This window comes from Nomascus leucogenys, chromosome 8, assembly GCF_006542625.1.
Source record: "Nomascus leucogenys isolate Asia chromosome 8, Asia_NLE_v1, whole genome shotgun sequence".
In the NCBI taxonomy this organism is placed as follows: domain Eukaryota; kingdom Metazoa; phylum Chordata; class Mammalia; order Primates; family Hylobatidae; genus Nomascus; species Nomascus leucogenys.
Genome location: NC_044388.1, coordinates 20,238,662 through 20,254,985, shown reverse-complemented (window position 1 = coordinate 20,254,985; position 16,324 = coordinate 20,238,662). Strand labels below are relative to the sequence as shown.

Sequence of the window (16,324 nt, the reverse complement as noted above, 5' to 3'; positions counted from 1 at the left end):
TGTTTGTCGCATCCAGCATTGATGAGTTGCTAAATTAGTTGACAGCATTCACACTGAAGGTTCTACATTAAAAATGTTGACATCAGGCTCCTCTTTGAAAAATCAGAAGATCTGACAAGACTAGGCCACATTTTCCACATAGCTACTCTCAGCTGGAACTAAACAGTGAACAGACCCAGAAATGGGTCATTGTTCTCCAGTTCATTTTCCTCACACCCTGCCCACTTGAATCATTTATCTTATCTACCTGCCTTTGCAGCCATTTGTGTTTGTGACCTCTAAAACTTAAATAATCTGAAAAGACAGCACAAAACTTTATTTATTTATTATTTTTTTATTTTTTTGAGATGGAGTCTCGCTCTGTCGCCCAGGCTGGAGTGCAGTGACGGGATCTCGGCTCACTGCAAGCTCTGCCTCCCGGGTTCACGCCATTCTCCTGCCTCAGTCTCCTGAATAGCTGGGACTGCAGGAGCCCGCCACCACATCTGGCTAATTTTATTTTTGTATTTTTTAGTAGAGACGGGGCTTCACTGTGTTAGCCAGGATGGTCTTGATCTCCTGACCTCATGATCCACCTGCCTTGGCCTCCCAAAGTGCTGGGATTACAGGCATAAGCCACCACGCCTCAAAACTTTAAAGGCCTCAAAACTTTAATGTATTCTGACTATATGAATCAAAATATGTCACCATTAAAATGCATGCCCACATGCATGCACACACACACACAACAGAGTCACTGAGAATGAGACTAAATTATGGTTTGAACTTCAAATAGCTATTGGAAGTTTTAATATTTTAAAGGGGACAGAGAAAACCCCTGTGATATATGTTGGTATCACATATATACATGATATACATATATATATATATAATGATAAAGCAGCCAGTATCTTCCTTCTTGAACACTATTTGGGGACTAGAGACCCTCTAGCTCTGGGGCATGACAGTGCTCCTTTTTTCTGCCCTGTCTCTCCTTCCTTACTCCTGTCTACTCATTAATCTTGACTCTGTTCCCTTGGTTTCCAGATTGCTTTATGGACATAGTGGTCGGGTTTCACATCTCCACTCATGTGCAGGGACAGCCTTTGTTCCAGGGCCACCCCCAGCTGGAATCCTACCTCCCAGGCATCTTAGAAGACATCAGCTCTATCAGGGGGGTGAGCTGTGGGGCTGGCACAGAGGCACAGGTGAGCTTGGCGTTTAAGGTGAACAATGACCAAGAATTCCCTGCCAAGTTCCAAATCTATCAGAAAGCAGTGTTTGACAGATTGCTGCAAGTCAACGTCAGTGGGCCAACTCATCTGAACGCACAGTTCTTGCAGTCTCTTTGGGACACATTTAAGGATAAATCTGCATCCCGGGGCCAGGTATCCATATTACATTCTATCTCCCGTCTCCACATTCTTCCATTTGTTCTTCATTCCCCAATTATATATTTAGCTTTTACACCACACCATTGTCTTATTTCTCCAGGTGCTGCTTATTTTTTCAGATGATCTCCAGAGTGAAAACAACATAATGCTTGAAAATCAATCAGACAGGCTCAGAGAAGCAGGTATTGAGTTGATTTTTTTTTTTTTTGAGATGGAGTGTCAGTCTGTCTCCCAGGCTGGGAGTGCAGTGGTGCAATCTCAGCTCACTGCAAGCTTCACCTTCTGGGTTCATGCCATTCTCCTGCCTCAACCTCCTGAGTAGCTGGGACTACAGGTGCCCGCCACCACGCCCAGCTAATTTTTTGTATTTTTAGTAGAGATGGGGTTTCACTGTGTTAGCCAGGGTGGTCTTGATCTCCTGACCTTGTGATTCACTCGACTCGGCCTCCCAAAGTGCTGGGATTACAGGCGTGAGTCACCACGCCCAGCCGAGTTGAAAATTTAAACAGTGAAGCATGGAATATGCTTAACAAGTCTCTACCTTTACTCAGATGCTGTAGATCTTGAGATCTGCCTGGCTACTTGTAGCAGAGGCTGTTGATACCTCGTCTAATCCCCCTTGACCGGCCCTCACACTCCTCCCCAAAATGCTACAAATGCTGGGGCCAAGTGCTTAGACTTATGACCTTCTATATAGACATGTGCCCTTGACTGACCTGAGCCATGTACCTGGGCGTGCTTGGAATGGGTGTGGGGTTACCACGCCTCACGTTGGTGGTGGAGTGGGGGGCAACTATGATATAGGGATACAAAAGCCTGGCACTCTTGCTTAAATGGGTCAACTGTAGTACAATTTGCACTCCAGAATCCCTCATGAATCAGGCAAAGGCTAAGACTTTACTGAGATGTATCCCTGGTTACAACATCTCCTTCCCTTTCCTGTTCTCTCTCTCAATATAGACACCACATACATACAAAATCCTCTTTCACATTCCAGTTCTGGGGAACCTGACCCAAGACAGCTCCTACTGTTTCTTATTTTCCATATGAAAGATAGCAACATGGATTTGGAAAAGCACTTCTTGCTATGTATTTTCTGTCCATGTCATAGCTTCAAACTGAGCCAGAAGCTAAATGCAGAAGTTGAGAGTAAGAAGCAGCAATGGAAGACTCCACTAATTGTCAAATGAGATGCATTGTTTAAGAATTCCTTGGTGTAGCCCAGACTGGCTTCTAGGGTTTATCTTCCACAGGCAACCTCCCTAAAGACCACAATATGTCCTGTTTTATTGCTCGGTTGTGTCTCTTTCTCTGCACAGATCCCTTCAATACCTTCTCATTGTTCTTGGGATATAGATCAAATTCCTTAACATGACCTGGGAGCTTTGCAGAACCTGGCCTCTGCTTCCCATTTCAGCCTTAACTCATTTCTTTCTTTCTTTCTTTCTTTCTTTCTTTCTTTCTTTCTTTCTTTCTTTCTTTCTTTCTTTCTTTCTTTTTTTTGAGACTGAGTCTCGCTATGTCACCCAGGCTGGAGTGCAGTGGCCCGATTTCGGCTCACTGCAAGCTCCGCCTCCCAGGTTCATGCCATTCTCCTGCTTCAGCCTCCCGAGTATCTGGGACTACAGGCTCCCGCTACCACACTTGGCTAATTTTTTGTATTTTTAGTAGAGATGGAGTTTCACTGTGTTAGCCAGGATGGCCTCGATCTCCTGACCTCATGATCCGCCCACCTCAGCCTCCCAAAGTGCTGGGATTACAGGCATGAGCCACTGTGCCCGGCCAACTCATTTATTATATTCGGTGTTCCAGGCATATGAAACTATTTTTTCCCATTCTTCCTCTAATGTTATATATATATGTAATTTTTTAGATGGATTTTTGCTCTTGTTGCCTAGGCCGGAGTGCAGTGACACAATCTCAGCTTGCTGCAACCTCTGCCTCCCGGGTTCAAGCGATTCTCCTGCCTCAGCTTCCCAAGTAGCTGGGATTACAGGTGCCCACCACCATGTCTGGCTAAATTTTTTTTTGTATTTTTAGTAGAGATGGCATTTCTCCATGTTGACCAGTTCGCTGGTCTCAAATACCTGACCTCAGGTGATCCGCACACCTTGGCCTCCCAAAATGCTGGGATTACAGGTGTGAGCCACTGCGCCTGGCCCCCATGTACTTTACAGCCTCACTTCTCTCTGTCCTTGCCTAGAGCTTCCTCTATCTCCTTTCCTCCCCGGATACTCTCTCCATCTTCCATCTCTGGTTCTTTCCATTGGCCAACTTACATTTATCCTTTAGAATCAGCTTCAACATCAATTTTTCCAAGAAACCTTCCATGACTCTCCAAGAATGGGTTAGGAGCTTCTCCTCTAGGCTTTCGTGGAACCCTGATGTTTCTCAGAGCAACTATCTGATTCTTGACCCTCTGTTCCATTAGACCATTAACTCTGGGAAGGAAAGAAGTAAGCCTGACTTATTCATTTGTATCTCTGCTATTATACAATGATTAATACATAATAGGCTCCTATTAATAATTTAAAAATTTGTTTAGTGAAAAGATGAATAAAGGCAATGACCTAGTAAATGAATTAATGAGTAAACAGATGAATTAATGAATGAACTGGATGTGGTCAGGAGTTCAGCTGAGACAATTGCTCTGGGCTTTCCTCATGTTCTCAGGGCTTGGCCTCCCAGGGGTGTTTGGAATTGGGAATAACTTGAGAATTATCATTAATTTACATTCAGGAAAATTCAGAAAAGCTCTCTGAAGATGAATAATGCCCTTTCTTAAAAATCACTTTCCAGTGCCCAGGAATTGCATCAAAATTGGTGGTAAGACGTGGAACGCGGTTTTCTAGTAGTGTTTTTCTATAGATTTGTAAATCGTTTCTCTTGAATACTTTTTATCAGGGGATTTCATGGTCAGGGACCAGAGCTGGTGCATATTCAGAAAATGCAGGCAAATTCTCTGTTAGTTTCTTCATATATCAGGAGTACTCCTTCCTCTTATGTTTGTTTTTTCACCTTTTCAATTCTTTAAATCATGTTCACTGAGTAGAATTATTATGGCTTCTTCGTTTTCATGTACAACCCCTTTGCTTTATTTATATTGTGGTTTTTACCACATAGGACTTGATGCTCTGCTGGTAGTGTCCCTTAACACAACTGCTCATCATGAGTTTTCTAGCTTTGAATTTGGAAAAAGATTCGATTACAGGACTCATCTGACTATTGGAATGAGAGAGCTGGGCAAAAAACTATCACAGTACCTGGTGAGTTGTCGAACAAAATCCCCAGTTGTTCAAAATGCCGTGGGAACTAAATTGGGATCTTGATGAGAACTTTCAAAGACTGCCTTTGTTTACCCCCACTAAATTAAGTGCATCGTCCTTAGTATATAAAAAAGTGTGGAAGACCATAGCATAGTATTTTGTTTTTGCATGTTCTTTCATTCTTTGTCATCTCACTAAATGAATGCATAAGGAACTAAAAAACCAACCAACTCATAATTGAATTAAAAAGCCCCCAACTGTTTGTGCTGCAGAAATTCCAGGAAACAGAAGACTGTCAACTAGAAACCAACAAGTCTTAGGCAAAGTTGGGCCATGGACATCCACATACTGGATGCCCTGTCTATAGTCATTTCCTTTGGAGAGGCGATGTTGCCAGTGCAGTGCCTGGTACCCTCTCTGCAGTGTTAAATTCAGAAAGCACCTCTTATTCTCTGCAGCCCCTCATCCAAAGGGTGAAGATGGGCGTGTAGGTGGTGGATTATGATTTGTATGAGTACAATTCTTATGGAATAAAGTTTCTGACCATTGTTATTCACTCAGCTTTATTTTTTTTCCCCCAGGGAAACATTGCAGAGAGGGCTTGCTGCTGTACATTCTGCAAATGTCCAGGAATTCCAGGACCTCATGGGACCCGAGGTCTACAAGCCATGAAGGTGCCACTCACCTGTGATACTATTTTATCTAATGTGCCTTGATTTGGTAAGGGTGGGACTGAGACTGAGTGGTTGAATTTACAACCTTCACTCCATGCTAATGGAATTGCTTTGGACATTTCATGTGACTTTTTTGGAATAAAATCCAGGTCAGGAGAGCTCACTTTTGATACTGCTGGCAAGAATAACTCCCTTTTCTCTTATATACCCTTGGCAATGTTGCTTCTTGGTTTTGCAATTTATACTTTTGTACCTGCTTTAGAAAGTTTGAAAGGTAGTAAGAAGTAAAAATAGTGGAGATGAAGCTGGGTGTAGGAGCTTGCACCTGTAATCTCAGATACTTGGGAGGCTGAGGTAGGAAGATCACTTGATTGTTCAAGACCAGCCAGGGCAACATAACAAGACCCCATCTCCTTAAAAATAAATAAATAAATAAATAAGAGTTGTGCTTCGTCAGTAATGGAATGAGATTGAACTACAAAAAGATCATAGCATTGCAGATTAATAGCCCTTTAAAACATAAATTATAAAATATTATATAATAGGATGAATAAATATGTCATGATATTTTCAATAAAATATGTCAACAAAAATGAATGTAAAAAAATTAAAAAAAAATAAATAAAAATAAATAACAAATAAAAAAATAAAAAATAAAAAAATAAAAATAAAAATAAATAAAAAAAAAGAAAGAAAATGAATGAACTACAGCTACACACAACAACATGAATAACTTTTACTAACATGGTAATGACCAAAAAAAGCAAAACACAGAAGAATACATGTGGTAAAATTCCAGTTATTAAAAGTTATAGTATCTAGGGAGGAATACTTAATGGTGAAGTATTTTTAAAAGGCAAGAACATATTATCAGAAGTCAGGAGTGCCCTCGTGGAGAGAGGCTGGGGGTGAATTGTGATTGGGGACAGGCACTGTGCCTGGGACCAATAATGCTCTATTTCTTGACCTGCATGGTGGCTACATAGACCTTATATATAAAAATTATAATATTGCTCTACAAAGTTACTTTATAATAATTAAACTATACATTTATATTTTATACACTTTTATGTGTATAAAATATTTTATGTACTTTTCAAATGGTTTTAGGTATCACAATAACAATGAAGTTTTTCTTTAAAACAAAAGAGATCAACTATACTTGCTCATGAGTTCTGCACTGTCCATCCTTATGGAAGGACAATTTTTATTGAACTTTTTACTGCACTGTGATGTTTTGTTTAGCACAATTTTCTCTCGATACTTTGCTCAGGTCAATATTAGAATTATGTTCCAGAAGCACAACCCCCGGTATACTGATCAGCCAGCTGGGCCTGTGTTAGAGGGTGGGGAAAGCAAACTCAGATGAAATGTTTGCCACAAGTAAGCCACGACGCAGTTAAACCACACATGGCTAAGGGAGAGATGACCGCAATTAAAATATATGCAATCTTGTTGTTGGAAGTGGTTATTCTTCCTTGAGCTCTCAAAATAGCAGGACAAAATAAAATAATACCTTTGGAAATGTTATTGGTTTGTCTGCTAGAAGGCTTGTGGCTGGCACAGCTGTCCTCCCTGCAAATCGCTCAGGTGCAGGCATGGCTCTGTGGGCCTCATCTGCTGGTGGGTTCCAAAGGTCAGCCTCCCGCAAGCATTAGGAGGGTCGCCTTCTGCAGAGGGGCTTCAGAGCCGAGTGCAAGGACAAAAGCTAGCTCCAGATGTTGTCAGATTCTCCCCAAACTCACAGCCACATCTGCAAAAACTGCAACCAAGTTGGAGGAAGGGACTTGCTTAGAATGCCTAATGATTTCACAAGTTTGACTTTATAGGGGGGTGACTAAAATTTATTGTTCTCTCTTTCTTCCCAGGGTTCTCAAGGTCTGAAAGGCAGCAGAGGACACAGGGGAGAGGATGGAGACCCTGTAAGTTTTTATGATTCCCCCTCACCCTGCTGCCGCACACACACTGTACACACACACACAAACACACACTTATTTTCTTTTTCATAAAAAAAGCTTATTTTCATACAAAAGGGGTAGATGGGGTTTTGTTTATATGTTTATTTTTATATGCTGAAATGTTTATTTTGTTTATGTGTTTATTTTTGTGCTTTTTTGTGGGAAGAAGGGTTGCCTTTCTTTTCATTTTTCCTTGTCTGAATTATGAGGCAGTTACTAAGTCTAAGTTTGGGGTAAGGAGGGAACAGGCTTACATGTGTAGCCTGGCATGTTTTTATCAGTGGCAGATACCTGGGCACCCTCCTCTCTACCCCCAAGCAGGGCACAGCAGATTATCTGCCAGGGAGCTCTCTTTAGACCTAAAACCCAGTGCATAGTACATGGCTTTGGGCCAAGGCTGGAGTATAGACCCTTCCATGGAAAGGGAAGTCGGCAAAGCATCCCTCAAGATGACAGGCATGGCTTCACGGTCAAATGCTACACAGAGGTTTGCGAATCTCCATGTTTAAAACCAGAACTCTCACTTTCTCATCAATCAAATTATGAGAAAGAATTTGAAGAAACTGAAACCACTTAGGTGGCTCTGTTTGGGATGGAAAAAGTTCAGAAAGCATCCAGACTGGATTTCTATCACCTTAGATCAAGTCCAGTTCCTCATCTGGGCAGCAAGTTATAAGGATTGAAAGCAAAGACTCTAGAGTCAGACTGCCAAGAGTTGGCCTAGATGTGGGTCCTTGAACAAGATACCTAGCTTCTTGACCCTCAGTTTTCTCATCTGTAAGCAATTATAAGTTCCTCTACAATCTAATGGCTGACCAAGGGGGGTGCTCTGAATCACCTACTCTGTACCCTCCGAGGGTTCTTGGAGACCATCAAACTAGCATGGGAGTGCTTTCAGTGTGGGGAATAGGGTCACCCACCTGCCTGGCTGAGCCCACCCAGCAGAAAGTCCAGGCAATGGGAAGCCATAGGGCTAAGGTACCTCTCAGCAACCTGTGGCCGTGGGCAAGGCCTCCTCCTTTTGTAGGGAATGATCCTCAGGATAAAGAAAGCAAAGCAGTAGAAAGGAAAACCCTTTCTCCCTCTCTTACTGGCAAGGCAAGAATTAAGCTCATTGCTAGTTAATTATTCATGCAGCAAAATGTAAGCACCTGTTATGCACCTAGACATGAGCCAGTCAAAAGGGACATGATGGTGAAAGACATAGTTGGGGTTCCTGCCCTCAAAAAGCACAAAATTGTTCCTTTCTTAAGATCCATTTTACTTTAGCATTTACCTGTAATTTAAATATTTCCTTGGAGAAGCAGGGTTGGTGGGAGACACACAAATCATTGACCTTCAGTGCTCACCCCTGCACGGATAGTCTGACTTTGGGGGTCTTTAACCTGGTGATTCCTCCTGTGAGGACTGGCTTTTCTCACCTTTGCTTTCTCATTCTCCTAGTAGTGTCACTTCCCAGCAACTGTTTCTACTCAGCAGCAGTACCCTAGCACCAACTTGTGGGTCTACTGTCAGGAATGCTGACTCTCCCAGTATAGCATTAGGGCCCTGGATGGATTACTGGAATCTTGGAATGTGGGTACAAAGTGAAGCCACTGTGCTGTTTGATCAGGTAGTGAAGTGGCTGAGCTCTTCTTGTACCTTTTTGTGTTCTTGGGTCCATAAAAAGCCCTGAAGATTGACAGGAAACATGTTTGAATATAGAGGGGAAAAACAGACGTAAATGAGTGAGGATTCACTTTTGAATCCTTTTTGAAGAGGATTCACTTTTTCTAAAGCTCATAATGCCCATGTGCTTTGTCTTAACTCTGTGAAAATAAGCCACTGGCAGCTTCTGGCAGAAACATCACTTTGGGTACCTGTCTATGCTCCTTTTCTTAGGGAGTACGAGGAGACACAGGACCCCAAGGAGACAAAGGGATTGCAGGATGTCCAGGGGCACAGGGTCAGAAGGTAAGGCTCTTCTGTAAATGTTATTTCCAATTCTCTATAACATTCTCTCCCTCTCTTTCCCCATTCCTTTCCTCCCTCGTTTTCTCTCTTCCATCACTCCTCTCTCTTTTCCTTTCTCCAGTTATATCGATGAGTTTTCCTGTCTGCAGATTAATTCTGCTTTTTAATAATATCAAGGAGTCTTTAGCATTAATAAATTGCATCTCTAACCTCTTTGTAGATGTATAGCCCGAAGCAACTAAAGAAATACATGCTCACTCACTTTAGAGAGGCAGTCTTTGAATCCACACTCTGTCTTTGATATGTTAGTGAGAGATATTTCATCTTTTGCAGGGACTCAAAGGATTTTCTGGACCTAAGGTACTGGAGTTTTTTCTTAGTTTAATTTGATTTCCAAATGGGATTAGTTTCCCAATAAGCATGTGGCAGAGACCTGCTTTTACCTGACGCCTGTCTATTGTCATCTCTCAGGGAGGACATGGAGACGATGGGATTGATGGACTTGATGGGGAAGAGGTAAGCCATATTTCTTCATGTATCATAAAACTGTCATGAGGTTGCTAAAATTTTTTTAACAGGGAATTTTGTTTTTCTTGTCTTCTTTTAGGGCTCTCATGGATTTCCTGGAATAAAAGGAGAAAAAGGTGATCCAGGATCTCAGGTAACACTTTTCAATACAACAAAGAAGGAGAATTCGGTGACAGAGACAGTCTTAACTGCTGTGTGTCAGTGGTTATAGGGGATAAAATTTACAACTGACTTAACCACATAATGAAGGCCTATTGCTACTGAATATATGCTGCATATCTGATTGAAGCAAGGGGGTAATTATGTAATTTTCAAGAATTTCCACCTAGAAAAATTTAGCACACACAAGCTTATTCTATGGGCATGTTTCTCATGTCTAAAAATGAATGCTTTCACCTGTCAGTGGTTTCTTATGTTCATTTGTTTTTTACCACGTTTCCATCAACGTCAGTAATTTCTGTGTTGTCTTTATTATGTCAGAAAAAAAAGCAAGAGAAAGAGACAAAATTATTTTGGTGGCTTTGGTAGCAAATCACTGTGAAACATTTTTTAACTTTACATTTATTTCAACACTCATTAGTGTGTGCCTGCCTGATTTCAAGCAGCTCTACTTTTATGTTCTGATCCATTGATTTATGAAATATTTTTGAGCACCTGTCATTTGTCAGGCTTGTCATGTGCCAGGCATCTGTCATTGGCCAGGCATATATTCTTATATAATAAGAATCAGAGGTGAACCACACAGCCCTTGTCATCAAAGATCCCACAGTATAGTTGGGGAGACAGACATATCAATAGAATTACATAAAATGTGATTGAGGCCATGTTGCAGATATCTACATGGGAGTCCAGAGAAGGGCATGTAACTCAGCCTGGGGGCAGGGGTTGTCCAGAAAGTCTTCCTGGAGGAAATGACTTCTGAGCTAAAGAGGAACAGGAATTCAGCAAGGCAAAGATGTGGAGGAAGGGCATTCCAGACAGAGGGAGTAGCATAAGCAAAAACATGAGGGATCAGGGCACTGCCAAGTTTTTCTTCCTGGAGGGAGCATTAGAATACAGGTACTGGGAGGTGAGGTTCAAGAGGTGGTGGGAAGTGATCAAGAGATTGGGAGGGCACTAGTGAGCCATGTGGAAGAGCTTGGTTTTTAACCGTAAGGCAATGGGGAGACTTTGAAAGATTTTAAGCAGAAGAATCACAATCAGATTTACATTTTAGAAATATTACTTGCAGTAATGTAGACAATATTTTGCAGATGACATAGATGCAAGGCAAAGATGAGAGGCAGATCTGTAGAAATCAGGTGAGAAGTGATGAAGTACAGCAACGATAGTGAGAACAGACACAAAATATGCTAAGGGTGTAGCAGGGCTTGGACTGAAGTGAGGCTAGCAGGGCACCTAAGGTGCAAAAGGGGCAGAGTTATGTGGAGTAAATACCTACCTCCATTCTGCACCCTAGGTGCCTCTCTCATCTCACACTAGTCATGGTTCTGGGACCTGAAATCTCCAGATATAGGTGACTAGAGGAACAGGAAATAGACAGTCAGTCAATATGCCTGCAAGGATCCTGGCTTGGGCAAGTTTAATTGGAAATAATTAGGTTTGAGGTGACAATGGAACATGTTGCAGGAAGTCAGGGAACCCGAACAGAGGCTGAAGCCACAGCAGAAGAACATAAATTGTGAAGATTTCATGGACATTTATCATTTCCCCAATGGATACTCTTATAATTTCCTATGCCTGTCTTTAATCTCTTAATCCCATCATCTTTGTAAGATGAGGATATATGTCACCTCAGGACCCTGTGATGATTGCGTTATCTGCACAAATTCTTTGTAAAGCATGTGTGTTTGAACAATATGAAATCTGAGCACCTTGAAAAAGATGGGATAACAGCGATTTTCAGGGAACAAGGGAGATAACCACATAGTCTGACTGCCTGCAGGGCTGCACACAACAGAGTCATATTTCTCTTCTTTCAGAAAGTGAATAGGAGAAATATCACTGAATTATTTTCTCAGCAAGGAATCACCCTGGGAAAAGGATTGCATTCCCAGTGGTGGTGGTGGGGTCTCTAAAATGGCCGCTCTGGGACTGTCTGTCTTATGTAGTTGTAGATAAGGGATGAAATACGCCCTGGTCTCCTGCAAAGCCCCCAGGCTGGCTAGGATTAGGAAATTCCAGCCTGGTGAATTCTAGTCAGACTGGTTGTCTGCTCGTGAACGCTGTTTCCTGTTAAGATGTTTATCAATGACAATGTGTGCCCAGCAGGATGTGGACCTTCATCAGTAATTCTAGTTTCGCCCTGGCCTTGTGATCTCACTCTGTCTCTCTGCCCTTATGATATTTTATTGCCTTTGAAGCATACGATGTCTGTGATCCACTCCCTATTCGTACACCCCTCCGCTTTGAAACCCCTAATAAAAACTTGCTGGTTTTGTGGCTCAAGGGGCATCACAGAAACTGCCAACATGTGATGTCACCCCCAGAGACCCAGCTATAAAATTTCTCTCTTTTGTACTCTTTCCCGTTATTTCTCAGACCAGCGACACTTAGGGAAAATAGAAAAGAACCTACGTTGAAATATTGGGGGCTGGTTCCCCCGATAGAACATCCCTGTGGAAGTTTCCAGTGGGCAATTTAATTATAGGTGTTAGAAGCTGCTAGACTGGCTAGGATGTCCAGTACCATAGCCACTAACCACATGTGATTATTTAAAGTTAAATTTTAATTAATTAAGAAATTATGCTGTTTAGTGGCATTGATTACATTTTATGTGCTTAATAGCCACATATGGCTAATGGCTACCGTATTGATGAATGCAGATATCGAACATTTCCATCACTGCAGAAAATCCTGTTGGACAGTGCTATGTTAGACCATGGGAAGTTTTCCAGTTTCTGAGCCTCACTACAAATAATCCTGACCATAGGCTTAAAACTGGACTTAGCACTGCTTGAGAAGTCTAAGGGAATCTGACTGTGATAGGACAAAGAGCATTTTATCTGATTAACCCCCCTACATACAAAACTTCACACTTAACACCATTATACAAGCCTCCTATAAGCTAACTCAGAAATTTATTTCATTTTTTTTCAGGGCAGCCCAGGTTCCAGAGGTGCCCCTGGGCAGTATGGAGAGAAGGGCTTCCCAGGGCATCTGGTAAGTTTCTAGGGCCAAGTTGGCTCTGAATTTTATACTTGCTCCACAGTTCCTATCTCCTTTCCCTTTGTGTTTCCTGCCTCTCTGTAGGCAAATGCTTGTCTTAGGAGTAGGGGTGATAGGTGTTGGCTGAGGCTTTGGGAAAAGTCTGTTTGTGTCTTATCTGGGTTAGGCCCATCTTCTGAATCCTTATGGTACGTTGAGACTTTCTGGTTCCTCTGGGAGAACATTTCCATAGCTTTATTTATTGGACTTCTAATCTTGCAGACCTACAGATTCACTATTTGCAGACTCAGTTACAGGGGAATCTTTTTACACCCTTGAGGGAATAGCCTAAGAATGTTTGAACCAGTGCATCAGTGAAGCTGCCATCATAGAAAAGGGAAAATCACCATGTAGCAGGCACTCTTTTAATTCTGTATTTATTGCCAAATCTTCTTCAAACTTGAGGAAGTGCTGCTTTGATTTTTTCCAAAATCCTGTGAGTTTCAAACATGAAAAATTTTCCCACACCTCTTATACCTTGACCCAAATTAGCTTAGTACTTGAACATCATACGGTTTTGGGGAAAAAGCTGATATTTCTGAATTCTAAACTACTTTTAAAAATCTTTCTCTAGGGTAATCCAGGACAAAACAATAACATCAAAGGACAAAAGGGCTCCAAAGGAGAACAAGGAAGACAAGTAATTTGATCTATTTTATCTATGAGTTGATTAATTCTGTTATTGATCCAAGTAAATTTAGTAAGATATGTAACCCTTCTGTAATTGAACAAATGCTCTTAAGCCCACATTGAAAAGACCTTTATTTTTTGATGATGCATATTTGTAGTAGGGTACACTTTTATGAGCAAAATTATTAAGTTTCTGGCAAGTGATATTATTTGGGAAAATGTAGTAGCAGTGCACGTTGCTATGCTTTTTTCTTCTTTAAAGGACATGTAACTGACTGTTAATATGCAGAATGATCACAGCATGACATGTTTATTCTGCCATTTTAATAGTGCTTGAGGTTTTGATGCTGATGCCTTTATGATTTATTCAGAATTTTTGCCTTTTGATCTTGAGGAAATTATTATGTTTTTAGGGTAGAACTGGACAGAAAGGGGTGCAAGGCAGTCCTAGTTCCAGAGGAAGCAGGGTAAGTATTTCTGTGGACATTTATTTCCCCTCCTTACCACTTGAAGATGACAGAGGCATTCAGAATATTTGTTGCGCAGAGCTGGCTGATTCAGGGCTGAAATATTTTTCAGGGCTTATGCATCTTGACACTACTGAAATTTGGGGCCAGATAATTATTTCTTGTGAATGGCTATGCTATGCATTGCCAGATGTTTTGCAGCATTCCTGGTCTTGACCCACTAGTATCAGCAGCACCACCCCTCCTCACTGCCCACTTGTGACATTCAAAAGTGTCTCTAAATATTGTCAGATGTCTGTGGTGGGTGTAGTAGTGGTGGGTTTGAGAGGCAAAATCACCCGTGGTTGAAACCACTGTAACATAGTTGGCCTTTCCCTTTCCACCTTCCAGGTGTTTTGGGATGTCTTTGAAGAGAGCCAATGATTTTGACACAAAAGCTCTCCTTTGGTAGCTTACATAAGAATATTATGAACTAGGTAAATATACTTTTGCTTTACATGCTGCCAATGAGAAAGAGGACTCCCAAATAAATTCTTCCTGAATGGGCCAAAGCACTGGCAATTAGGGTCAAGTGGCAACCTTGAGGTGCCGGCATAACTTTACAGCATCCCATGTTATATCAAGCTTATCACAGCAAAAAACAGGGACATTGGACTTCTCTATCTTTTTAAAAGGAACAACCAAGAAATCGCCTTTCCTTCTGTGGACTACTGAAGCTAGAAGTGATATTTATAATGTATTAAAAACTCCTCTCTCATGCGCTCAGCATGGACATCATTAAAAAAGAATAATGGACAAAGTCCTAGATTTGGCTCTGAGTTTTGTTCAAGAAGGAATTGAAAATGCTTGGATTTCTTTTCTAGTACAAATTTGGAATCTTCTCATTATTTTGAAGGCTGTGGCTGATTACCCTTCTCTCTGGGATAGATGGTGAAGAAATGTGTTTTTATACCACTTGCCTTTGTTTATCTTGAACCACAGTTCTTAAAGGGAAAAGAGCTGGAGTTGGAAGGGGCTAGGCTTCCCAGTGCTTCTGGTAAAATTCTTTGGGACTTTGCCCTCTTCTTCACACAGGAGAATTAAAATGTAATAAGAGGAAGCAGTAGAGCAGCAAGATAAGCTAAATGCTATAAATTTTAAAGATAAGTATGTATTTTTGTTGGTTTAAGAGGAAATACTTTTGTTTAAAATAGCTTTATAACTGACACATCAATCAGGTACTTTAACAAAAGAGATGCCAGGAGTGGTGTAGGCAATAAATCATGGACAAACCAGCCAGTTATAGGACATGAGGCTCTCGGCCTCCTCCTCATCTTCTACCCATTTCCCTGCCGACCTCCTCCTTTGTAATTTCTTTTCTCCTGAATTAAACAAGGTAACATTGATATAAAACAACATCAGGTTTTCTCCCCTCTCCCCCAACTTTCCGATGCAGAATAGAATTCTCTGTGAGGGTGGGAGCATCTTAAGTGGATGATAAATTTTAAACAACGTAAGCCAATCCAAGACATTGCCTTCTATGTGACAGAATTTCAACTTATGTAAATTAATTGTTTTACCCATTGTTGCCAAAACAATGGATCCCCACACTGAAAACCACACTGGAATCCATATTCCAGGCCTCATGCTTTTTGCCTGCCATACACAAAGAATACTTCTATAGCATCTATTTTGCATCAGGTCTTGCTCAAATCACTTTCAAATATTAATTCATTTAATCCTCATAACATACCTGTGAGATAGATACTATTATTACATCCATTTTTTACAGATGGAAAAAATCAAGAAACCTTGGGCAGCTTGCCCAAGGTCACAAGAACTAGTAAGTGGCACAGCTGGGATTTGAACTCAGCCTGTCTCCCTCCAGAGTCTGGGCTGCTAACCACACTGGGTGAGGTTTATTGGGCAATTGCCCTGTGCCACACAGGCTTTAAAGAACAAAACTGAGCTCAAGTCTGCCTGACTTTCAAGGACATATCTCTAACCATTGTGCATATAGTCTGTTACACAGAATACACATTATTTTATCCTTGCTTTTTAATGAAGACAGAATTGTGATGTTGTGGGAACCGAGGCCTCAATCTTTGTTTACTGTTTCTTCGCTGCTTTTTTATGTCAAGAGCTTTGGAGATTGATTCTGGGTACAAACAGCTGAAAAGTTTCAATGGGTAACTTCTTTTAAAGAGTATTTGCATCTTAAAAGCAAAAAGTACCTTGAATCAAGGGGCAGACCCTCAGTGGAAACTGTAAGCAATAGCCAACCTGGTG

The 16,324-nt window shown here is 41.3% G+C and overlaps 1 protein-coding gene across 2 annotated transcripts in view; it reads left to right on the top strand.

The window, feature by feature from the left end:
• The window catches only part of COL6A5 (collagen type VI alpha 5 chain), a 134,692-nt gene that overhangs the window by 52,227 nt on the left and 66,141 nt on the right, over window positions 1-16,324 (top strand). For both annotated transcript variants that reach the window (XM_003265397.2, XM_012508361.2), the window contains exons 9-20: window positions 1,027-1,367; window positions 1,474-1,555; window positions 4,497-4,639; window positions 5,221-5,313; window positions 7,182-7,235; window positions 9,153-9,224; window positions 9,558-9,584; window positions 9,696-9,740; window positions 9,832-9,885; window positions 12,852-12,914; window positions 13,534-13,599; window positions 14,003-14,056. In XM_003265397.2, coding sequence (XP_003265445.2) covers window positions 1,027-1,367; window positions 1,474-1,555; window positions 4,497-4,639; window positions 5,221-5,313; window positions 7,182-7,235; window positions 9,153-9,224; window positions 9,558-9,584; window positions 9,696-9,740; window positions 9,832-9,885; window positions 12,852-12,914; window positions 13,534-13,599; window positions 14,003-14,056 — 1,094 coding nt within the window. The remainder of the gene's footprint in view (window positions 1-1,026; window positions 1,368-1,473; window positions 1,556-4,496; window positions 4,640-5,220; window positions 5,314-7,181; window positions 7,236-9,152; window positions 9,225-9,557; window positions 9,585-9,695; window positions 9,741-9,831; window positions 9,886-12,851; window positions 12,915-13,533; window positions 13,600-14,002; window positions 14,057-16,324) is intronic.